Here is a 25,160-nt window from a genome sequence, read left to right on the forward strand (position 1 = left end):
TTTAATGTGAAACATACCCCATATAAGCAAGAACTCACTATTCACCCCAGATTTATAAAATGAAAAACAAAAAATAGATCAAATACATGGAATAAGTGGTTCAGGTTTGCTCTCAAATGAGTCACATACTCCTGTTGGTTCAATCACCCCGGTGCCTCCCTCCCCCATTTTCTTGACTATAGTGACTCTGGTCTGTGTAACACCTGGGAATGGAGTCAGTGCTATACTGAGCGACTAATGGCTCCTCTTCCAAACACTAACTTCTGCCATTTGTGCTGAGAGAGAATAATGCTGACAGACTGAAGAGTTATTAAGGGATCTGAAGTATGGAAAACACATTTAACAAAAGACGATCAAACAACAAATGCACCAGTGGTTCCAAATCAAATTTAAAATATCTTGAGACTGGGCTGAAATGATAAACTCGCAAGTGTCCGTGCACATACATGTCCTCTATCTCCAGAACCCCTGCTTGGTAAGGGCAAGGATAATGAACAATATCTCCTTCGCCTTTTGTCTGTGATGGAAAATCTATAAATCCTTAGAGATCAGCCATGAGGCAGTGGTAACAGTCGCTCCAAGCAACACTAACTGGGCCTCTGTCCTCAGGGATGAAGCAACAAAACAGAGCAAGTAAATGTGATTAAAAAAATAAATAAAATCCCCTCATATACAATTTTGCCTTGACATTTCTGTCACTTCTTTTGGTATCTTTTGCAATCGTGGCTTGACTTCTGTTGCACGTCTTTCCCCTCCTCCTCAGTTCAGTGTCTTAATCGGGGATCTGTTGCTTCACTGAGCTTCAAATGCTTAGATGACGTGAAACAGGTGCACACAAGTGTCTACCGACCTATCCAAATGAGTACTGAACACCTGCGACTTTAGAGCTATTAAGCACAATTTCTCATTTAACACCCCATATAGGTGCACAGAGCTTCAGCAGCTTGAGGAAGTGAAGGCAAAGAAATGATTTGTTTGGAAGAAACCGCACAGAGGTAACGGACAGAAATGCGTTTCACCAGACTTTTTCACCTGCGACACACACACATGCACTCATGTAATAAATAAATAAATAGAAATATTGTAATATCCTGCAACAGCCTGGGACAACAGTCTCTGCCGGATCAAATTTTTTTCCAAGCATCACCGATATGACGGCGCACAAACCACGTGTTTACGTAATGGAAAGCCAATCTTTCACTTTAACCCCTCCTACTCGTCTATTTCTAACAAGAGGGTCCGACGCCAAAGAAAAATGATGCAAATGTTCTTATACAGGCGCACCGTACTTTTGGAGATGTCAGTGGCGTTGTGCTGAAACGGCTCGAGGAGAACACCCCACAAAGGGAGCAAACGCACACTCCAGGAATCACGGACACACACACACACCAAGAACCCTGGCTTTAATAGAAACGTTGCAGCGTGGGGGCTCAAAGAAATGAAAACTGGGGTTGGTGCTGTCTGACCTCGCCAGGCAAGCAGGTTTGCAGGGGAAACGAACTGGACTTGATCCGGCAATGTGGTGTCTTGTTGGGGCTATCATTGCAGCAGTCTGTCCATAGGATGCATCCTCCCTTGGCTTTTGATGCTGTGCAGATCCACCCTCCTCTCCTCAGAGTGATGAACTAATAGGCAATGATTTTCTCCTCGGAAATCCACCGTGGTTTACTGTTTGCACGTTAGTTGTGTGTTTGTTTACTGGCGACCCGTCTCCTCCCGGTGCGACACATGCAATTTCCAGAGTATATTTTCTATTGTCGACTAGTTGAGGAGGCATTCTTTACACGCCAGAAGAAGAAAACACACCATTAGCACGAAGTGTGACAGACAGTGAATATTTTGTCACGTGAATGAAAGCGCACAGGACTTGGATATACCTATTTTTTTATGATACAATTGGTAGCCTTGCTCGGGAGAACTGATCCAATTGTGTTATTATGCAACCGCAAGGATCTCATCTATATCTGGGTGTTTAAGACACGGGATTGCTCTTCGCCCAAATCAATGTGGTTTCTTTGGAACATTTTCAGCAAAGGAACGCATATGCTGCAGTGTCTTTGTGGCAAGAGTCTTAAGAAAAACAAGAATCCAAGTGGTAAGCTCATCACCATTTATGCCTACTCCTCCGTTTCTCAGCGAACCGGCTTTATGCATGCTTGTGTGCAGAGAGTTGAGTGTCTGCGTAATTCTGTTAATTTGGTCGTAACGATGATAGATCTGCAATCACATTTATGCAGCGAGTGGATCATGCAGAGGCTCCTGAAGGAGGGGAGGGGGGGGGGGAAGACAACTTATTCTGTGCTGCTACTACATCGGCGAGCTCAGGTCTTTTTTTAGGAGGGGGGGGGGGGGGGGGCACAGCACAGAGACACACAAAGCCCCCCCGCTGCATCACCACGGCACCATGATCTTCTAACTTTTTAAATAACGCTTGCTCCCACCCCCCACCCCTCTCTCTCTCTCTCACTCTCAGACACACACAGGGGCTCGTTGGTATTTCAGAGGATCACATCCACGCACAGTTATTTATTTATTATTTCTTTTTTCTTTCTTTCTTTTTTCTGGACAACGTGATTCCCCCCTAACCAGATTATTCCATCCTCGGGTTGACTGCAGCAGTGCCCCCCCCCCCCACTCCTCTGCATCACCACTTCTCTATTAAATGAGCTATACTCGCTGTGTTTTCAGCGAAACAGCCGGGGGAGACAGACTATTCTTTCATGTCTGTCACTCTACTGATGCAGACCAATACTCATCATGCGGGCCCTGCGAAAGCGTGATTTCTACACGAGCACCTGAGTTGCTCTTATGTTGACGAAGCCAGGCAGCTGAGATGCCAGTAGGGCATGTAGAAAGGGACTGAGATCCGCTGCACCGAAGCAAATCCTGCACTTGAGCAGTCGACATCGTTTCGATTTAGATTGTGCACTTTTTTCTGGTACAAAATAAATAAAAAAATAAAAAAATCAGTGCATAAGCCCTGAATTTAGGATCACAGTAACATCATATATTTTTTTTATATATCCTGCCAAAACAAATATACCAACGCAGAGGGCCAGTGTACCAGGAATGCTTATTTCAACAGGCTGTTGTAAAGCCCCAGGTAGACAGCATGTAGTGCGGGCTACTTGTTACCTCATGAAGCGGGTAGATGGGCTGAGTAGCAGCACAGTTTTTCGACACTGCAACTGCAGTATAGTAGATCATCACCATACTTTAGTGGGACAATCGCGCTTTGCAGACACTGCAGGAGTGATAACAAGACACTGTCTACTATCAATTACCAAGAAGAAGTTATATTTTACAGCATTATGTCTCCACAAACCTAGCCAAGGTTTGTGTTGGTATAGCTCAAGATAGGGTGAAAACACATTTAGCCTCGGTTTGTGCCTTCAGTTTGGCAATACGCATTTTCTCATAGGCCCAGCTACAACAGCTAATTTGGAGGCATTACAAGATTTGCGAAAATCTGTCAAAAAATATAATAATAATAAACATCTTTGGAACTATTTTCTCATGCTACAAACTCCAAGCAGGAAAGTAGGATCAATTCTTGCTGTATTTATGTTGTTCTGAAATATAAATATTTGCTAATATTTGTTAATGCATGTACGCCATCCGTTTATTTTATGTTATACTACATTATAATTGTCCTTACTAACATTTTTCCTGGCAAACAGGAAGATTATGTCACCACTGACCATGGGCATAACCTGGGTATTCCCCCCCCCCCCCCCAAAACAAGGCAGAGTGTGACACTCTAAGTGGCTTTTACTTTGAAAAGATTTCTCTAAGCAATACTCATCTTCTATATTTCAGTATAAACAGTTGTTCTTGCATTAGAGGGAAGCTGTACAATATAAAGCCCTTTATAGTCAGTTAAAAATTTCTGGTCCTGATTAGACTCAAACTTATCTCTTCAGAGGTGCAGCATTTTCTACTAGTAGTTGGATCTACATATTAAATATGACAAATCAAAAGAACAAATTCTGCACCTCACTCGTTTGTAAACACTGGTTCAGTTCTGCCCCTGGTCCCCATCTTCTCTTTTAGTTTAAGGAAAGGAGTTGTAACTTGGAAAGACTTTTTAAAAATATGTTTTTTTCGTAGTTAATGGAGTAGACATTTATTTTTTGTCTTCTAAGTGCTGTTATACATTATACATTCTATTTTGATTAAATTAGAAAAAATAAGCTGTAACAAAGAGGTAAGACTTTAAAAAAAGAACAACCAATAAACAGCAAATATGTACAACAATGTCTCAGTAGAATTGTATGTATATATATAACTCTTACTAGCAAAAAATTACTAGCATAAAGGCTATACATTTTTTTATGTTCCTATTCCTTGCTGATCATGTTAAAAGCATAATATTGCGTTACAGTGGGCTTTGGAGTGATAACTGACTTTGGTCAGTAGAAAAGCTAGACAGTAAGTTGTGTTTAACGCAATTCATCCAGTCAATCAAAGCTAAGACTTTGCCCTGACCACAAAATGGTCAGGACATGTGCTACAGCAAGCGATAGGGCCAGTAGTTTACTAGGAAATGAAGTAATGAAGCACGCTGACTGTGTCAGTGGGGTGTAGCTGCTCATTGAATCCGCACTGACAGGCAAATCACACAACTGACTTGTTTCAACTCTAAAGGTGTTTTAGAAATCCTCACACAAGTTGTTTAAGTGCCAGTGTGATAGTGGGACAGCGGGTCCTCTGCGTGGCCCTGTGTCAGCAAAGTGTTTCCTAAACTGTTCGCCAGGCCTGAGCTGCAAAGGCCTAGACTTAGTGCTACAGCTCTTTGGTTGTACTTTTAGTAACACAGCAGAATTGAGAGAACCGAGAAAGACCAAACTAAACAGACTGTATCACTATAGCTGCAGTTTTTGTTACCGTATAAACACCAGTCTTATAATTCACAGATTGTATTCAGTTTCTCTTTGCGCGCGCACGCACACACACACACACACACACACACACACACACACACACACACACACACACACACACACACACACACACACACACACACACACACACACAAAGGCTTAGTGACTGTACAGGACCAATTCATCTGGAGAGGTTTAAAGCAGAGTATGGATGGCACTTGATTTTATTCTAGCGTGGGTTAATAGTTCCCTATTAAAGGCAACATTTATTTTCTGTCACTGGGAGTGTGATAGCACACAGTTACATGTGTGGAGAACTTGTCTTTAGGCCCTTGTAATTATGTACTAACTGGTTGTGGGCCCATTCACATAGGGTCTTCCCTTTTAAAAAATCTTTGAGTTCTGTGTGCATCCTCATTTTCCTTCACATTATCAAATTAAATTGCCCCTAAGCCTATAGGTCAGTGGCTTTGTATTCATTGGTCAGCTGTACTGATGTGCATGGATACATATGGAGTATTTCTTGAAGTAGACCACATTCTTTAGTGTTGAAAGAAGATGAGAGGAATCCAGCTCTCTTCACAGTGGTCCAGATCAGGTTATGATAAAACATAGTGCGGTTCTGCATTCTGATGTAAGTGAAGGGTTGGGTTAAAGCTCCATAACACAACAGGATGAGTCACTTCCTTGTTGGATATGGCAGTTTGCCATCATGTAAAGCTACGCGTCCACTTTTAGCCCTTTTGCAAAACTGCCTTCGGGTAAAGTCACCAAGATTTTATACTCAGTGACCTGTTAACTTTCTTCCAGTTGTGCCTCTGTTTTCCAGCAAGATTGTTGTTTCATGTGGTGGCTTGTCCTTAGGGTTGGTGGTCTGGTACAACTGCTACTGTGGATCTACTCTTAATGTTCACTCTTGTGTAACAGTACGGGTACATGTCTTTGAGTGAATGTACTTCATTAAGTAAATTAAAAGTGATGAAGCAGCTTAGTGGAAAGGATGTAGATATAGGACGTTTAACCCTGAGGCTTAAGTGGCAGTGACGGCTCTATAAATGCCCACACAGATGTCATTATAAAAGTTTGAGTGTCACTGAATGATGCACACATGATAAACGGTTTAATGAGGGTATTTGTAGTGTAGAGGGAAAAGTTATGTCATATGAACTGCGACAATCAATAAAGGCAGATATGCGAGTGGCGCTCTTTGACATATCTTGGGCTGAAATGATTGAAATGTAGACGGTAAATAGGCGGGTTGTTGAAAGAGCAGAATTGCTCTGGGTGAAGTCAGTGGGTGGCTTCTTCAAAGTGGCACAGTGGCTCACTGACAGCAGAGTGACACTACAGGTGAGGTCACATGACACCCAGGCCTCCAGGTGATGTTGGCTCATAGCATGTGAAGTGAAACTTTTCTCTGTTATCTGTGACATAGTCAGAAAGCTGGACCTAAGACTCATAAAAAATCTTATGTACTTCTTTCTTTATTTAATTTAAAATTGAATTACTATAACAAAATAATTTTCATGCAGAGATTGTTAAACTTCTGGTTCTTTTCTATGATCTAAGATTATATTTATGAGGCAACCATGCTGACTATTAGAAGACTACAACCTTGTAGAGGTGCTTCGAACTGAGAAACGTTCATGAACTGAGGGAATGTGAGATATTTTAATGTAGAGGCTTATAAACCACAGTGAATTTCAATTTACTGCGTCTCACATTACCTAAAATAATAAAAACCAAATAAGTGTCACTGTAATTAAACAAAAGGCAATTCTTTGGATGCTAGGAGCAATTTATTTGAAAATAAAAAAAGCTTCTTTATTCACAAGAAGTGGCTACGAACGTTTGATTTTTACAGATTTTACACCAGATGCCCTTCCTGACAAAACTCCAAAAGGATTGTTTCTCCTCGAGTATGGAAGCAGGGATCTTCTGCCTGTTAGGAAAATGTGTAAACCACTACACTATGGAGCCACTAGCAATATGTAAAGCAGGACTTTGCAAATTCTGCATTTTTGTGTGCCAATAAATTCTACCTGACAGCATCGTGAGTAGGCCTTTAATACCTTTTAACCCTGGAGAACCCATGGGGTCAAATTTGATCCCATGGTTTCACTAGTAAACCAATGGGGTTGGATCTGACCCCATTGGTTCTCCAGGGTTAAGATCAAGCGCTACCTCTGTATCAGCATCTTGAATGATAAAGTGGATTTCCTGTGAATGTATTGTCTGTCATGTTACAGTAAGTTTATGAGTCTGTCTGTGAAACCCATACAAATGCAACTATACACTGTTGTTGTTACTGTCCTGCTGTTCGTTTGGTGTCAGTTTCTGGTGTCGGTGTCTCTGTTGCATGCAGTTCTTATCTCAGAGCAATTTATCGAAAAAATGTACGGTTTCCCCCCAAAAATCTAATTTTTTTGAGAATTTAAAAAGAGGGTCGATAATTATTTGTACGGTTAAAAGATACTTGTTCCATTTGTCTTACGTACTTGCGCTAGTTTAATTTGTGGTAACTAGGAAAATGCAGTGTAATTAAAGGGGACGGGCAAGATTCAAAGAGAGACTCCTACAATTAGAGTAACAGCAGGGCTGGCTAAAAATAACTTCCTCCAACCACCGTTCCACGTTGCTAGGTTTCATACAGAAACATTTCTGTAAGTTTGTAAATGGCTAAAGTGCAGTAGTTACACACACACACACACCCTGAAAGATCACAGCAAAGATGTAAAAAAAAAACAGGATTTACAGTTAAATATGTATCGCCTTTTGAATAACCTTCACACTGTTAAACTGACAGCATTTACTAAATCTTTTAAACTGTGTGTCACATTGATGAAACTTTTGTTTCTAAAAATATCTCAAGAGCATACATATCCTTAGAATGGAAGTGAATATGCACAGAGGGGATACACATGTTTTGTTATTATTTGATAAAACCATTTGGATTCTTGGAGATTCTTGGTCAAGGACTGTTTTTCTTCTCATGACAGAACCCTGTGATTACTGCCATGCTTTGTTGTCATTTAGAAATAGACGTGAAATTAGGTGTTGCTGCAGTTAATATGTCAAAGATCAACAAGACAGCTTTTTTCACTTTCATCTGCTCGGGTAATGGCACGATCAGTTTCCCCAGTGAATTAATTTGGGCTCCGTCTCTCTTGGTTTTCAAGAATGTGACCTGCAGAGGTGATAAGAATCAAGTTCCTGGCTACTATTCTACCTCCCTCTGTGCGCAATCAAGTTTACAGAGAAATCTCATGAGTGGGCAAATATATAAATCTATATATGGTGTTTCTATACAGACAAAGACAGAAACACAACAAAAAGAGAAGTGTTAGCTTCATGTTAATGTCTGTAAGGAAAAACAATGAATGAAATAAAATAGGTTATGTTTACCATTTACATCTAGTTAATAGTGTATTAGCGTGAATTTGTATTCAATTCTATTCTATTTATATAGCCCCAATTCACAACAACAGTTGACTCAAAGCACTTTATTTTTTTAGAGAAAACCTCAACAATCAGACGACCCCCTATAAGCAAGCATTTGGCAACAGTGGTAAGGAAAAACTCCTTTTGAGAGAAAGAAACCTCCGGCAGAACCAAGCTCAGGGAGGGATCTGCTAAACCACTTTATTCAGCGCTCAACTTAAAACATATACTGCTTTTCAGGATGGATCAAATATCAAATACCCTGTGAAAGTATTGCTTATAGGAATACACTCATAGATACACTATGGAAAAAACTACTGAGGTACACCTCTTAATCTTTCAAATCATGTGTTTTCAGTTTCATTGTTACAGGTGTATAAAAGCAAGAACCTAGCCATCCAGACTGGCTTTACAAATATTTGTAAAGAGAATGGGTCATTCTACAAAGTTCATTGAATTCAAATGCGGTGCAACCCTGGCGATTTGTCACTTTCCTCCTAGATAGTCCACCATCCACTGTAAGTTGTGTTATTGCAAAGTAGCAGTGTATAGGGTGTGCCACTGCAAGGACAACATGGAAAAGCCAAGAATAATATTGTATAAAAATAAGTTAATTAAATGTAATTTATGTTGGGAAAATAAATGAGTATTTGCTGATGCCGTCCTGCTTATTTTTCCAATGTCATAGGTTTCCTTTTATTGTATTGTAAATTGTAAAAAAAAAAAAAAAACTTCTGCTAAGGGGCATGCTATAAAAATGCAGCATTTTCCTAGCATTATATTACAAAAAATACCTCCTTGCCACTAAACAGCAAACAAGGAAAGCTAGTCGTTAGCAACTAGCTAACTAGCTAGCTAACTAGCAGCTAGAAAGACGGATATTTCCTCGAGGAATTAGTGGAGATCAACCCAGAGATACAAATATATGAGCAAAGTGAGGATAGCAGTAGCATTTTAGATCTTGTGTTTGACCTTACCTGCCTGATCTTTAAATTTAAGTTGACAAAAATGATCCATTGTCTGTCAGCTAATCAGCTAATGTCTGTTAAATATCTCACACTCATTTTTAGATTAGATAATATCAGAATGGAATTATTACTCCTTTTTTTTTAAAATAGGCAAAGCATGAGATGGTTTTGTGTCTATATAGTATTAGGCTTTGCTTTCTGTACCTTGCATTTTAAGCCATTAGAGGTAATATTGCCCTTTTTGAATAAATCTGCTTTAAAAGGTTATATCTGTCTTTTGTAAACAGTCTAGTGCTTCTTTCATTTTCAAATAAACATCCCAAGAGTCAAGAGAGTCAACTGTATAAAGCACAATGAATATTTAAATGCCAAATAAATATCATCAGGATGGGTTGCAGGTAAAATGCGAGCAAGAAGTGACGATTAGTTGATTGCTTTGTAATCTGAGTCATAGATACAGTTAGCTACCTGTGGTGTGAAATGTTGCTGTGAGGAATATGTGGCTAAATGTGAATTACAGTTTGATTACCATGGATGATGTCAGTTAAGCAAAATTAGACAGCTTTGTGATGAAGTGTTCTTCTTCTTTTTTTTATTAGGCTGTCAACATGCAATATAAATAAGCATAACCAACACAATGACAACAAGAAAAGACGACTGGAAACAAATGGTCACAATCATTTCCCAATTCCTTTTCCCACACTCTCTGACAGAAACTACACTGTCACTCTTTTGAGGTATTTATGATACAGAGTGGTGAAATTCTCAGTTGTGCATGTGTACTGACGTGGACTTGTCAGATTTGAAGAAATAACTTTAGAGAGTGTAAGAAATTGTTCCTCAGTTGTCAGTTTTATGAACTTCTTTATTTTCAATCAGTTCGTTTTTGAGTCCCTTGAAGTCATTGAAATTTCTGTTTAGGTTATCAGTAATAACATAGGCTGGCAATAGTAGTAATCACAAGAGACCCATTAAATGAAATTAGAATATAATTACTTTATGATGAGTCATGACAGTACAATATATGGATGACAAATGGCACTTTCCAAACAAAAAAAGACACTGTGCTCACTTTGTTAGATGATATTGCCTTCAAAGGTTGCATGACTTCATCTATTATTTTAAAACCTCAAACCGAGCATCTCGGTATTGCCGTCTTATTGTTGTTGCTTAGCAAGCTGCATCTGTAAATTTATTGATATACTAAACTGGGTGAAAACTTTGATTAATGAAAAATGACTGAAAACAAAATGTTCTCACTGGGGAAACTGAACAGGTCTAGAGACCAGTTAGTGACCACCTGGAAACCATTGTTAATGAACAACAAATGTATGTTCCCTGATCAGTTGCGAGTGGCTGCTTCAGGTTTCTGCCAGTTGCTATGAAATCAGTTGCTAAAGACCAATTCAATCAGGCCTATGAACTGGTCTGTGACACATGGCGACTGGTCGCTATGGAATATATGCAACCAGTTGCAAGTGGTTGCTGGAGGTTTCTGACAGTTGCTGCAATGAAATCAACAGATTCTGACTTGTCTGCAAACACTAGCAAACTACTCTCTGAGAGGTAGTGAGAGTGAGTGAAAAGTGTGAAGCAATGCCTTTTTTGAGATGTTTAGGTTACAGTGATGAGGCAGATAGTGATCTCCACCAACAACATTCTCCAACTTCCAGCAACCACTTGCTAACTTGACGGGGAATACATATTTTTTCTTTGCAACTGCTGGTTCTTACTAACAGGTCTTTAGACCAGTGTGACCGAGGCCTTAGATACTGCTGAAGCCAGAATAAGACAAAGCGGCACCCATGAGTTCCTCAGAGTGACCGAGCCCCCACTATTGCATGACATCAACGCACAATTTCAAAACACGAGTTTTAAAAAATACCTCACAAAAGGGAAAATTGGAGTAAAAGAATTTTCTTTTGCACCAGGATGGTAGCATCTGTTTTTGAGTTTTCTAACACCAGAGCCTTTTTAATTGAAGTCGATTTAAAAATTACAGGAAGTCTGCTTTGAGTAACATTTTTTGAGCTAATTAAGCTAATGTAAGCTTCATGTTGATTGAAAACCCTGTCTCCTGCTGATTTATGAATGTCTGCTCTAGTGAGCTTGATAAAACCTGAATACTGAAAGAAACCTTGAGTGTTCACTTGGCAGTTACAGATATCCTCCTAAAACACTAAAAGCTGCATGTTTATGGGAAAAATGTCAAAGTCTTTACTTGATGAGCCATACTAATATATAGAAATGTCATTTTTCTGGTACTAAAGCATGAATATAGGTAGTACTTAGACTTCCCCATCTGCTTTTAACTGGTTAACCCAAAAACTAATGTAATTAGTCAAAGATATGCCTGTGGCTTCGGAGGTAAGCTAGATTAGTTTGCTGAATTTTGCACCTCTGCTCTTGTATGCTTTGTTTTGGCAGCCTGAGAAAAGATACTGTCTTTACTGATGCCTGCCATGTCTAATCACGATGCCTAAGAGCTGACTGGAAAATTCACCATGAGGGGTTTAATGTATTCAGTGTAAAAACAAAAAAGAAAAATGGTTCTGTTTTTTTAATGGAGTGGTATAATTTAAAATCCTACACGAAAGACCCATCTGCATGTTTGTAGAGCAAGAAAACCTCTCTGCACGCACATAAAGGGCTTCTGGCTGCTTCTTGGCCCTGTCACTGCACCTTTTGGAGGTAACCTTAAACTGTAAATGCTTTTCAGCATCCATCACATTTGACAATGATCCTGTTTGAAATTTAAAGACACAGCTTCAAGTTTACATATCTTAAGATTACCATGTAAAAGATTCATTTCAAGGACTTTTCAGTTTCTCTCGCCTCAGTGTTTAATGGTTTTGTAGAGGAGTCCTGAAATAGCTTTCTCAAGAATACCAGAACATTGAAATACATGCCGTAATCATTGGTATAACAGGACGTCATGGATGTGAACTAAGATTTATGTTATGTCCCTAGTGTATGTCAGACAAACTTGGAAACCTGCTCCCTGCTTACATTTCTGCCAGGATATGGGGCGTCTGTGTCAATCATTTGCTTTAACTTTGTGAAACCACAGATTTGAATTGAAGAAAAATGAGAGTGAAGCAATAGGGGCATTGTTACTCCTATTTCTAAATGATACTGCATCTCACCCCTCCCTACGCTGGCTTTTTACTCCATCTTCCAGTGAGGTCGTTCATAATAACAGATTTCACAGCTGAACTCGTTTGGAGAGACCACAACCCTTCTCTAACAAAAATGAAAGCAAGGTCTGTCCCTTTCTCAAGTACATGACACATCTCAACACTCGCTGCTTGCATGATCCTAGATTATTGGGCATGTGATAGGCTGATATCTGTCTTTCGCGAGGCTGCTGAGCTTTTTGTCTGTGATGATGCACTGCACTCTGATAGTGAGAAAGAGAGATGGAGAGCAGTTGAGAGTTAGACAATGAAATTATTGATTTGTGGGATCAGAAGTTTGAACGGTTTTACAGCAGAGCTGACACGGATGCAAAATGACTTTTGAAATTTGCCGTCATTATAAAAATGTATTGTGAAGTGCTGGAAATACTCTGGGTACAATCGATGTGGAGTGGAGGAGGAGAACAGTTTTAACAGGTGTGTGGAGGGCTTTTGTCTTCGAGCTCAGCATTTGCATCAATACCTGTGGCAGCATAATGTAGTCGGGACTGTCAACAGGTGAAAACATCTGAATAATCTGCACTGATTCAATGCTTTTACAACCATGTCCATGCGCCATGAAGAGTTATTTCCATGTTGTCTTTAAACACTATTACAAGAGCTTCTCTGTATTCATTGACACTCACACCAACTGAACTCTTAAATAACTCACTCACCCACTGACATTTGGTCTTTAGAGTGAAAGCTGACATGATTACAGTGGAGATGTATTTAATGAGAGTATGTAATGTTTCCCGAAAGGAATCCCAGAGAGCTATAATTTCAGTCTTATATGTCAACACAACACATCAGAGCCATCTGCAAAGATACGATTGTCTAAATAAGAGGTCCTAAATGGTCACCAGAGGGGAAAAAAGCTCTGCTGTAAAGACAGGGTCTATTGATTAAAGCACACGAGAAAAAGAGCAGATCAGTTTAGACTAATTGCCTCTCACGTTTCACTGTAAAATTGGATAAATTGGCTTTGATTAATTTAAATGATGAAAAACGGAACCCTTAAGAAATACACTTAAATCTAAACTCGGAAATTATGTCTTTGATGGATGAATGAATGAATGATACAATAGCATACAGAACATGAACAGTGACCAAGAGTCATTAATTGCAAAGATCTGAGTCTGTGTTGATATCACTCTGTGCGCACAAATAGGAATACAGGTTACAGGTTATCCTGACTAAATTTTCCTCAGTGGGATGGGACAGAAAGGTTTTCCCTAAATGATGAACAAGGATACTGATGCTAGAATAATTCAGGCGTGAAGAATTACTTCATGCTTGATTGGACTTGATTGAAATACAAAATAAAAAATGTGGGAAAAAAATACTAAGGCAAATGAAATATATCCAAGAAACAACAAACAGGCACAGTTTGCTGTTCGCTTCGCTGACAGACACGCTGCATTAAATTGTGGGAATCAAAACAAAACAACGGGGGGTAATGGTACAAGAGTACAATAAGAAAAGATTTGGCTTCACTTTTATTTTTAGTAATATGCTAACATAATCTGATGATGATGCCTTCCTATTTTTTCTGAAAACCAGCAGCAGCTGAGGGGTTAAAGGCTGTGCGAAGTGAGTCCATTTATTAGTAGTAATTTTGTTTCTAGGCCATCATCTAGGAGCGGGAAATGATACAGTCATATTAGCATGTTGCTGATGCTGTACAGCAAAAGGGTTGGGTCATGTTCCCTGTGGCTCTTATGACAGAAATGTAGCATCTTCAACCTTTATCAAAAACACCAGACTCAACATGCTGAGGTGCATGATGTGCGTTTGTGTTACTGAACCACCATTTGTGTTATTACAAATCATACAGCCAAAGGCACACGGCTTAAGTGATGGCTCGCTGTTGTTCTGGGCTACAGCAATGAGGACTGTTGGAGAGAAACACAGAGCCAGTTCAGCTGGGCCTGCTTCTTTCCTGTGCTGAAAGTACATTTTACTGATTTGATTATGATTGATTGCTGATATGATTTCATGACTCACCGCTGGCCTGTAGCTCATTTATTACTGTTGTCCATCATCTGACTGTGGTCTTTACTTAGCAGGATGCACTTACGTCTCTCTCCCTGTCATTATCTCTGTTGCAACAGTGTGTTTTCAGTGTACGGTGAATTTGTAATTGTGAAAAGCTCTTTATAAGGCAGCTGATGTGGTGGTTACCTCACAGCAAGAAGGTCACGATCTGCTGGCTCGGGCCCCTCTGTGTGGAGTTTGCATGTTCTGCCTGCCTGTGTGGGTTCTCTTTGGTTACTCTCATTTCCTTTGCCATCTAAAGGCATGCATGATAACCCCCTGTCACACAAAGGCCTAGATAGTAAATTGCCGTGGTCACCTGTAGTTTGCAAACAAGATTGCGACATGTCTGCAAACACTCACACAAACTACTCAACAAACAATTTGAAATATGTTCAAATACTTTGAAACTGAATGTTTTCCATTTCTGGTGTGCATCACAATTTTTCAAGCTTCACCACCACTTGACAAATTGTTTGCAAGTTTTAGCAGACGTCTCACTGCCCACCATGTAGACAATTCAAGACTATGGTAGAAATCTCAAAGAGGCTTTTGGTACAACTCCTCCTTTGTGACCAGTTTTACTTAGCAACTGCCATCAACCTCCATTAAATACTAGCTGGTTAAAGATTTGCACACTTTTCCCTAGTGACACAGGATTGCCAGGGGGGTTGTTGACCTACATGACAGAGACGATAGGTTAATTAGTGATTCTAATTTGACCATAGGTGCGTATCTTGGTGTTAGCCCTGCCATAAAGTGATAACCTGTCCACTCTCACCCAGTGGAAGCTAAGATAGGGCTCCAGTATGGTTCTGTGTTGGTCCGACGCACAGCCTACGGACAGCTTTGCAGACTATCTTCTACATGTTGTAGCTGTTTACTGCCTTACTTATGCCGTTGTTGGTCATTGCCAGACAGAATAGAGCAAAGTTATAACATACTAAGAAATGACATGGATCTTGGTGTTAAAAACAATGAAAAGAGTCAGCTGCTCATGTTTTCTTGCTGGTTTTCTTCCTGGCTGTAACCTGCTCTGACATACTGTGTTTTGCTTCTTCCATGGCTATCGTAGTTTTTTCCCCCCTGACTAAACACAGAGTTTTGTTTTGGAGTGTGTCATTCTTGATACTTACAGTTTATTTCGGTAGACAACTCAGGGACCTATTCCTTTCAGGCTTCACTGTGCTTCTACTTCTGCCAGGTTTCGCTCAGTAGCCAGATTGTGGTCACTCAGTTTTTCAGCCGTTTCTGGTGTCTCATGGTGCCCAGATAACTGCCTACTCTGTATTGTCTGTTCAAAGTTCAGTGCAGGTTTTGTCATAGCTGTTCAAAGTTTTCTCTTTGGACAGAATTCAGTTTGTCCAGATTTTGAGAAGTCTTTGTCCATGGTGTGCAATGTTGTATGATTTCTCGCTCTTTCACTGTGTCCGTTGATGGACAAGGGTTTCACAATTTTCCAACAAAATAGTGTAATGTTGCAATGATTTCATCTGGAGGTGATTTATTACCACCTGTTTAATTCTTCAGCCTTCTGGCCACAGCAAAGAAAACTACAGTTTTTTTTAAATAAAGGAACAATTGCCATGGTTTGAATCATGCTGCGAGCAAAGACTTTTTGGCACTTTACTGTTTTCTACTCAGTAATCATCTCATCTGGCCTGAAAGTACCTGATCGGCTAGACTTTCTAAAGCCTCCAAGTAGAGTCCAGCAGGGTTGCAAGAGTCTTTTTTTCCCCCTCTCTGACCAAATGAATTACAATACACTTAAAGGTTGTTATAAATTTTTGTTTCAGCATGTTGCCTACTCCAGTTTGAAGAGGTATTTATTATAATGGAAATATTAAAAAGTTTGACTTGGCTAAGCTTTTTCCAATTCACAATGCCGGGTAATTAACTGTTGTTCTCAGTGCCCATTTCGGAGAAACTGAGCCTCATGACCAGCTGGTTGAGGGGACTTTTCTCTATCTTCTTGTTGATATAGAGCTTTTTAACAGTAGGAGTTTGGGCTTGCTGGCTTTAATTCGCTCATGGAATTTGATTAAAATGAAGCTGGCCTAATTAGGCGATCATCCATTGTTTGTTGTATTTCTTTGTACTCAGACGATGTCCTTAGAAATTCTAGTGTGCAGTGTTTAGCTGGGTTTCATGCATGTTTTCACAAGCATATAAAAGTTCTCCTGGGTTTTGAGTCTTTTGGAAAACCACCTAACAAAAATGCCATTTTTCCTTTCTCTTCTATCATTGAGTCTTCTTGTCTTTACCAGTTTCACACACACGTGTACGTTCCACATTCATCCATCACTCCTCTCCCTCAGCACAAGGGTCTGTTCCTGGCAGTGCTGGAGGTTGTGTGGTGGCTGTGGTATGCTGTGTAGATTTTTGCTGCAGTGCAGTAGGCAGTATTGTACTGCTGCTGCTTTCTCTCTCCTGCTCTTCTGCTCTCTCTCTAGCTCTCTTTCTCTCTATTTGTTTTTGTGTACATAGTTTGGGAGCTATGTTACACTTCCGAACACTTTCCCCGCAATTTTTAAAATCAAATCTATAAAAAATAAAAATAAAAATAAGCACACACACAAAATCAAAGGCATGCAAGAAAGCAAGCAAACAAAAAACAAAACAAAATGGCATTTGCTTCAAAGCTTCTATCATATTTATTGTAAATAAGACCTTTTTTCTGGACACTTACATAGGTTTGCCAACATTTTTATGATGGAAGTTCTTATTCTAGCTGTCATTTCCACCTCTTTCACATCCCTGTCTCGAAGTTCACTTTCCACAGTTTTAGGTGGGTCCCCCCTGTGGCTGTTGTCCTTTATTCAGACACAAAGCGAGAAAGGGAGAGAGAGCGAGAGATGATGACAGTGACTAAGTAACCTGTTTGTGGCGGTGAGTGCACGGCTCTTTGCACAGAAAGGCCAGTTGTTTTCTGTTATACACACTAGGCTAGAGACAGGGAAGCACTCAGATTCAGTTTGTCAGATAGCAGAAATGGAAACACACAAAGAAAATATAGCTAAGCTTGGCAGCCATACAACTTTTGTTTTGTTTCTGTGGACGTGAACATTTTTTTTTTGGTGACTCAGTGATAAGTCTTGCTTTCTGTCACATGCAGTAGAGACTGTGTCACCAACACCATTTAGCCATGACATGACGGCGTTAGGCATTTCTGGTTACCTAAGAAGGTGTCAGCGCTATCTGCGGGATATGGCTATCTGCATGTTGGAAGGTTCTGGTGGGAAGATGTTGGCAGGGTCTTTACGAGTGGGTGACAGGCAAGATATGCATGTGTGTATATGTGTGAGAAGGTGGCCATGCTTATGTGACTGGGTTAAAAGGTTGTGGCAAGCACTGGAGGACATCAGGAGGAGTGTGAGAACCCGAGCAACAGTTCAAGGCATACGTCTTTATTTCAAATGTTATGACATTTATTGCTAAATTACAGTGAGAAAAAAAATCAAGTTTGCTGGCCTTTGGAGCAATGGAGGCAACATCTTTTGCTAAGATTGTGGAGCAGCATGTTCGCAAGGCACTAAAGGCTGAAGCAGTGCATGGTGAGTCCAAGCATGGAGGCTGGTGATGCGGGATGAGAATGTTGACATAGTGACACAAGTATTGCACAGGTATGCCTTTTTCCTGTAATGGATTGGTAATGTCAGGGATGGAGCAGTTCCTTTAATCCACAACCAGTTTCTTTAATGGGACACAGTAAAGTAAACTCAGCACTGACATGTGTATCCTGATTGGCAGTATGACTGACGTAAATAGTTTCTTGTTTAATATGTGAACTGTTATCAATGCAGACTCCTTCTACATTAATAAAACCAATCACTGCATTGCAGATGATCAAACCTGAAGGTCACACGTTGTAGTTTCTGTGTGCTTGAGAGTTTGTTTGCATGTTCACTCTGGACTGTTTTCATACAGCACCATACCAAAGAGGAGGAAGTAATTTCATTATGTATGTGTGTGTATATATATATATATATATATATATATATATATATATATATATATATATATGTGTGTGTGTGTGTGTATATGTACACACACACACACACACACACACACACACACAAACACACACACACACACACACACACACACACATATATATATATATATATATATATATATATATATATATATATTGCTTCTGGAGATTATTTTGTATTATTGGTCTTGCATAAAATATAAAGCATTTTCAAGGCCAAGTAAGGAAGCCAAGTACAATGATGCATGGCTGTGGATCTACAACATGCCAAATTTGACCCTCTCTTCTCTTCTCTTCTCTTCTCTTCTCTTCTCTTCTCTTCTCTTCTCTTCTCTTCTCTTCTCTTCTCTTCTCTTCTCTTCTCTTCTCTTCTCTTGAGCAGAGGAAAGTGAATGTTGTCTGTCAGCTGTGTTCTCAAGTGTTTATACACAGGAATGACTGACACACAGGAATATGCACAGCGGGCTTACTGAAAACCTTATCATGTCTGCAGTAATGCCGCAGCATCTCTCCTATCATTCAGTCACAGAACTGCTCCTTAATAACAGCTTTGACAGACGTGCTTTTGTGGCAGCAGAGTCACGATCCATATGTTCCAAGGCCAAACTTCATAGCGCTCTATTGTGATGTTCTCAGTAGGAGAATCTTGCTGATGTCTCCTCATGTTTGCTTTTAGAAGAGCAAGGTAATAAATGCTGAAAGACACTGCATTGTGTGTTTTAGTGGCTTAGGAGTGAACAAAATACTGCACTTAAAAGATTGACACAAAGTCTCCAGAAGTGATGCTTCTGCTTTTTAGGTGAGGTGCTGGCCATCAATCTTCTCTTCTAAACACTTGCTTTGTTCCTAGATACTGTTTTAGCAAAGTGTTGAGAAATGCTGGATCATTCACTCATCAGCTAAAGGTAGGACAGTCTGTGTGAAGGCACACATGGTCTGCTGCAGACCTCAGGGACACGTAGTTGTTCCTATTATACTACTTTCTAGTTTGCTTAGAGTCCACGCAGAGGAAACCTGCACAGTTGGTGCCTTTGTCGTGTAGTGGCTAAGCGGGGAAGTCACATAGCAGCAAAACGTTGTGAGGGTATGCTTATATGCGCGCCAAGCCTCTCCAATTTTATACACAATATGCAGTAAAATACACAATTTCTTATATATTAAACAATGTATTTTTCAGTACAGTCCCTTTGTGATGTGAGGTAACATTAAGCTGAGATAAATCTGTAGAAGTTGTTCTAAGCTTTCTGTATTTCCTTCTGCATTGCCATTTGCATGCCCTTCTCATAGCTTTCATGCTCTCTTGCTTCTCTGCGAGCCCTCTCCTCATATTCCCTTTGCTCCTCAATGTGAACAGCTTCTCTGTCCATGCTGGCAAAAAGCCTGTGTAGATTCTGTGAAGTCTTCTCATATCTGTACTGCTTTTTCTTCTTCTTTGGCAGAGGAGCACAAGGAGATTCTGGTTAAAACGGACAACAAACAACAGGTTACTGTTACTGTACTTGAGTCCTTAATTGTAACAGGAAGCTTTAAATCGCTCCTGTTTTTGTTTTCAGCCATTGCAGAGCCGCAGTTAAAACAAAAGACTGAACTTATACTAAAAGTGTGGTTATTAAAATGAGCGTAAATAACTTGAAATGAATATCGATAAACCCTTTCCCCAGTATTAACATTCATTTTAATGTTGGCAAAAAAGCTATCACAAAAATAATGACATTCACGTGCGTGTGCTACCTGCTCCTCTGGGACCACAAAGTGCTCATTGAGCCTGATTCCAGCACATCAAGCATCCCCTTTGTCCAGGTTAGAGAAGTTTCTTTTGTTTTCCAAGTTTGGCTCCAAACATCTTAGCAAAGCAACAGGTTTTGTTGATTTCTTTCTTCTTTCTGTCTTCTGTTACAATTTTCCCTTTTTCCTGTAGTGGCCTTTTACACTAAGATATTTTTGGAGACCAATCAGGCCACCGATAACTTGGATCTACAGCTTGATTTCACAGTTTTGTTTGTTTTAGTTTGTTTTTTTTTCTCACCATCACACTGATCTGCTTTAAGACCTTAATCTGGGTGCAAACTAGTTTCCTGACATTTTTCTTTACCACATTTGAATGTTGAAAACAAGGAGAAAAAATTCTTCATTGCAGACAGATACTGAGTCTCAGGTTGAACAGTGTCTCTTCCTTGAGATCCCATGTCAGCATGTTGCAGCTGTTGACTATCCCATAGTATAAGTGTAGAAATCCCATCTGTTGGTCTGATGTTTGTGCTAGATTTCCCTATTTGGGGTGGCAGTAGCTCAGGTGGCAGAGCAGGTCAGCCCCTAATCAGAAGGTCGGTGGTTCGATCCCAGGCTGCCTCCTGGCTGCATGCCAAATATCCTTGGGCATGATCCTAACCCTATGTTTGCCTACAGGAGGTGGTCAGAGGCACCAGTGTCCGGCAGCCTCGCCTCTGTCAGTGCGCCCCAGGGCAGCTGTGGCTACAATGTAGCTTGCCATTGCCAGCGTGTAAATGACTGAATGTAGTGTAAAGCGCTATACAAATGCAGGCCATTTACCATTTATTTCATGACTGGATATGTATTTTAAAGACTATTTAAAACTAGATGAAAACTATAATAATAGAGATTAATCATATATTAGATCGTATAATAGAGACCCCAGATTGTTTGTGACAGATAGAGGGTCTATATGTATATTTATATAAGCTCTGTATGAATGTGTGTGAATGGGAAAGTGTTTTAAGTAGTCATACTAGACTAGAGTATCCTATGAATATCAGTCTGTGCAGTTAAGTACAACAAACTGTAGATTCTCATTAGAGGAGTAGTAATAATTATTGAACTGAATACTTACAGTGATTAAGATTTGTGTTCATAAATTAAAATTTGAATCCTGCACAGTTTCAGTATATTTTACGGGGGCGTAATTAATATTTTTCTCTGCTGCATCATTAACTGTTTTGCATTGTGTTTTACATGATAGCGTCCAAACCTCTCCATGCGAGGAGAGTCAAAATGTAGGAATGTTTTATAACTGTGTACACCGAGCAATGAGAGAGTGAGAGAAGGAAAATATGTGGTCAAGGTTTTTCACTGTAAGTCAAGCAATACAAAAGTGACAAACTTTAGCTCAAGAAGCTCTTGTAGCTCCTTCATCTTTATCATTTATTAAAGAATTGACAGATTTATGATTCATGTGATCAGTCTTAATATTTTAGGGGAAGCAGCTGCCTGAGACAGTGTAGGTTTGGATACAATTTTAGGAAGCATTATCATTTTCCTGCCCAATTTTAAACCAGTCGGTGGACTTGATAAAACATTTTTCGTATGTACTTATGTGTGTCACGCTGTTTTGTTGAAGTTGGAAGCCAAGGATGAACCTAGAACCTCTTGGACTTTAAAATGGAGCCTCAGTTCTTTCCTTTAAGTCATGTGAACCACAGCTGTCAAAATGTCAGAGCGATTGCCTTAAGGTTACATTCTTCTTAGTTGTGAATTTTAAGATTTTAAAGTTATTTTCAGGCATTTCTGCTATTTTTCTTTAACAGGGATGGAGGAAAAAAGGGCAAAAAATGAAAGAGTGGCAGCGGGGGAATGGCATTTAGCAAATGGTCTCCGGCTGGGATTGCACTGCTCAGGGCATATGTGGTGGGACTCCACTGCTCAGGGCATATGCGTCCATGTGGTATGCATCCTACCCACTCCACTTTCCGGTCTCCCTTGATGTTGTTGTTTTTCAGTTAGAAACAGAGTTGTTGACCATGAGTGGTGGCCACTCATCCATAAGTGGACCACCAATGGCCCACATCATCAAATGCTCTCATATCATGATCATCTTGTGCAACCCAATCTGATATGAATGGTATTAACCTGCAATACTCATCATCTACACTTAGAATATGTAATGTCTAAGTAGAAAAAATGTTTACTACTACTCTTATCTCTTAAAAAATAGAGATCCACTGTAATGTATTTAAAACAGGGAAAAAACTTTTCTCTTTTCCCTCTCTTTTCCAAAAATGTTGGAAGTCCAGAGTTAATAAATAATACTGAAAAAAAAAAACAGAATTAAGAACAATTAATAAACCTGGACAGATTCATCAGTCTTCATCTGTTTTGGTACACGTAAAAGTGACAACAGGTGCACTGGAGAAGCAACAAGACAGCCTTCCAAAAGAGAATGGTTTTGCTGGTGGCAGCCACAAACCATTTTGCAGTTCTAGTATGAGGGACCAACATTACCAGCGCCCTACAAAGTGACCCCAAGTGGGCTAAACGTACTACTTATGTGCTTGTTTCCAATAAAACTGTGAGAATGTGGCATAAGAGCACTTTTCCAATAGTGGAACCTGCACTCATAGCCCAGCACCAGTAGCTCAACTTGTATTTAACCAGTGAACACCAGAACTGGCAGCTCTGCAACTGGTGCCCCGTTCTCCTTACGGATTAAAGCAGGTTCACATTGAGTACATGTGACAAGTGTGAAATATGCTGGCGACACCATGCTGGATGTTATGCTGCTTGCAACATCATCCAGCATGACTGGTTTGGCAGTGGGTCAGCGGTGTCCTTGGGAGGCACATTCCTGCAGGGTGACAGAGATCCCAGTGTGCTTGCCAACATTATCATCACTGCTGCTAGATACCAGGATGAAATCCTCAGACCCATTTTTTCAATCCTTATGCTGGTGAAGTGGGCCTGGGTTCCTCCTGGTGCAGGACAATGACCGACCTCATGGAGCCAGAGTGTATAAACAGTTCCTAGGCAACAAAGGCATTGACACCACTGACAGTCCTTTATAGTCCTCAGACCTGAATCCAACTGAGAACATCTGAAATGTGTTCCCAACTCGATGCTACTAAGTAGCTCCACAAACTGTGCAAAAGATCAGTGATCCTGCCCTGATCCTGGTCTAGGAGGAGATCCCCCAGGAGCCATCCACAGCCTCATTAGGAGCATGCCCAGTTCCTGGGAGTGCATACAGGCATTTGTGGGAGCGATACACACACAAATGAGATCAACCTGTGCTTTCAACTTTCAACTTTGTTTTTTTAGTGTGATTTTTAAATCCTGTGCTTGAAGGATTGATAATTTTGCTTTCCGCTGACCATTGTTATGCCATTTTGATTTTTGAATTACACAATGTATCTATGTAAAGACTCTCTACTCGATTAGTTCATTCATCATCAGCTGATGTGTGATTTAACGGTTCCATTCCCTTTTTTTTTGAGCAGTGTATTGCCTATTATGTGCAATTATTTTCATTATGTCCATGCATTTGATGAAAAACTTGAACTATCCTTCATTCCTAGCATTTCTCTTTTGTCGTGGTGCTGAATAATTTGTGGTATAGATAGAAACAAAATATAATCCTCGTGCAATACATCTTTAGGGTGGCAAACACTGAAGCATTCACAGTAAGAGGTCTTCTAGATATGCTGATTCAAAAAATTATCTCATGTTGAATATTTAATTCAAGGAATAATGCATAATGCACTAACACTAAATCGAGATTAAAGGATAATGATGCCTAATGTAACGGAACTCTGTAACTGTGTTAAGGGTAAAATAACAGAGAGGCAATTACCCTTAGTCTGTACATCAAGGGAAACAGAAACAGATAAAGGGGGTAAGAGACAGGTGTTAAGTTAGGCTAGAGGTGTGTTTCAGTTGTTGTTGTGGACAAATCTGCGGTCACCTGTGTGCTTTTCAAAAAACCATTTACAAATAAGTTGAGAGTCCTTCTAAATCACTGGCGTAAAACAGTGATGGATACACCGGAGATGGAAGCATTCACTTGTGAAATGTCATAGAAAATGGCCTGTTCTGCAAATAAATGAACACAGGCAGATTGAGAACAGAGTGTTGTTTTAGAAATGCAGCAACACAGAAACTTTCTGAGTAAGAGCTTTGTTTCTTCTTACTTTAATCTTCAATTTCAATGAGGACTTAGCCCACCCCCACCCCACACACACACAGTAGTCGGATGTAAACTGTAAATCCTTATCGTTTCTGACAAGCTCAGACAGCATGTCAAACCACACAAATAAATTAGCAGTTGTTTTGTGTCAACACAGGTGTGTTTAAAAAGCTGATCAAAAAAGACACAGCATTATATCAGAGCACATATTAGACATGTAAGACTCTATTTCTTTTATTTATGTTTAGAAAATAAACCTAGTCGACAAATCCCATCTATAACCCATTTTATTACATGTAAACACACTAACAATCCATCCTTATTTATAAGTTTTTTTTATTATTTAGCATGGGTTAAAGGTGTAAGTAGGTATAGTTTTTCACTTTTAGGAGAGCTAATCTAGCAGTTTCCCTCTGCTCCCATTCTTTAAGCCAAGCTAAGCTTCCTGTATAAAAAGAAGTGTGATTAGTGCAGTTACATGTCAAATATGGTCCAGATTGTGATTTTGGTGCTGGGCTTTCTTTGCTCTGAGTGTATTCTTTTTTTATTCATTATTTGTATTCATTATTTTTTTATTGACATTTTGCTTCCTCTAACCATCTGATTTAATGATCTGACTGCTGCGTCTGTCTCTCCGGGGTTTTCAACATGTTCATTGTTTGCTCTCTTTTGTTGTTCTAAAACCAGTGAAGTAGCAGGGCTGATGGCTGTCTTCACGCTTGGTTTATGGCAGGCGGTGGATACATA

General features: G+C 39.8%; 1 protein-coding gene across 2 annotated transcripts in view; it reads left to right on the forward strand.

The window, feature by feature from the left end:
- The first annotated feature begins 1,947 nt into the window (after positions 1-1,947).
- The window catches only part of fgf14 (fibroblast growth factor 14), a 109,379-nt gene continuing 86,166 nt past the window's right edge, over positions 1,948-25,160 (forward strand). Inside the window, exon 1 of one of the 2 annotated variants that reach the window (XM_087853006.1) lies at positions 1,948-2,095. In XM_087853006.1, the coding sequence (XP_087709132.1) occupies positions 2,005-2,095 (91 nt within the window). In that variant the 5' untranslated portion in view covers positions 1,948-2,004. Of the gene's footprint in view, positions 2,096-17,749; positions 18,060-25,160 lie in introns of those variants that run through there. The other variant, XM_006788151.3, reaches the window with a different exon arrangement.

The sequence above is a fragment of the Neolamprologus brichardi genome, chromosome 16 (genome assembly GCF_056152115.1).
Source record: "Neolamprologus brichardi isolate AB-2024 chromosome 16, ASM5615211v1, whole genome shotgun sequence".
NCBI lineage: Eukaryota > Metazoa > Chordata > Actinopteri > Cichliformes > Cichlidae > Neolamprologus > Neolamprologus brichardi.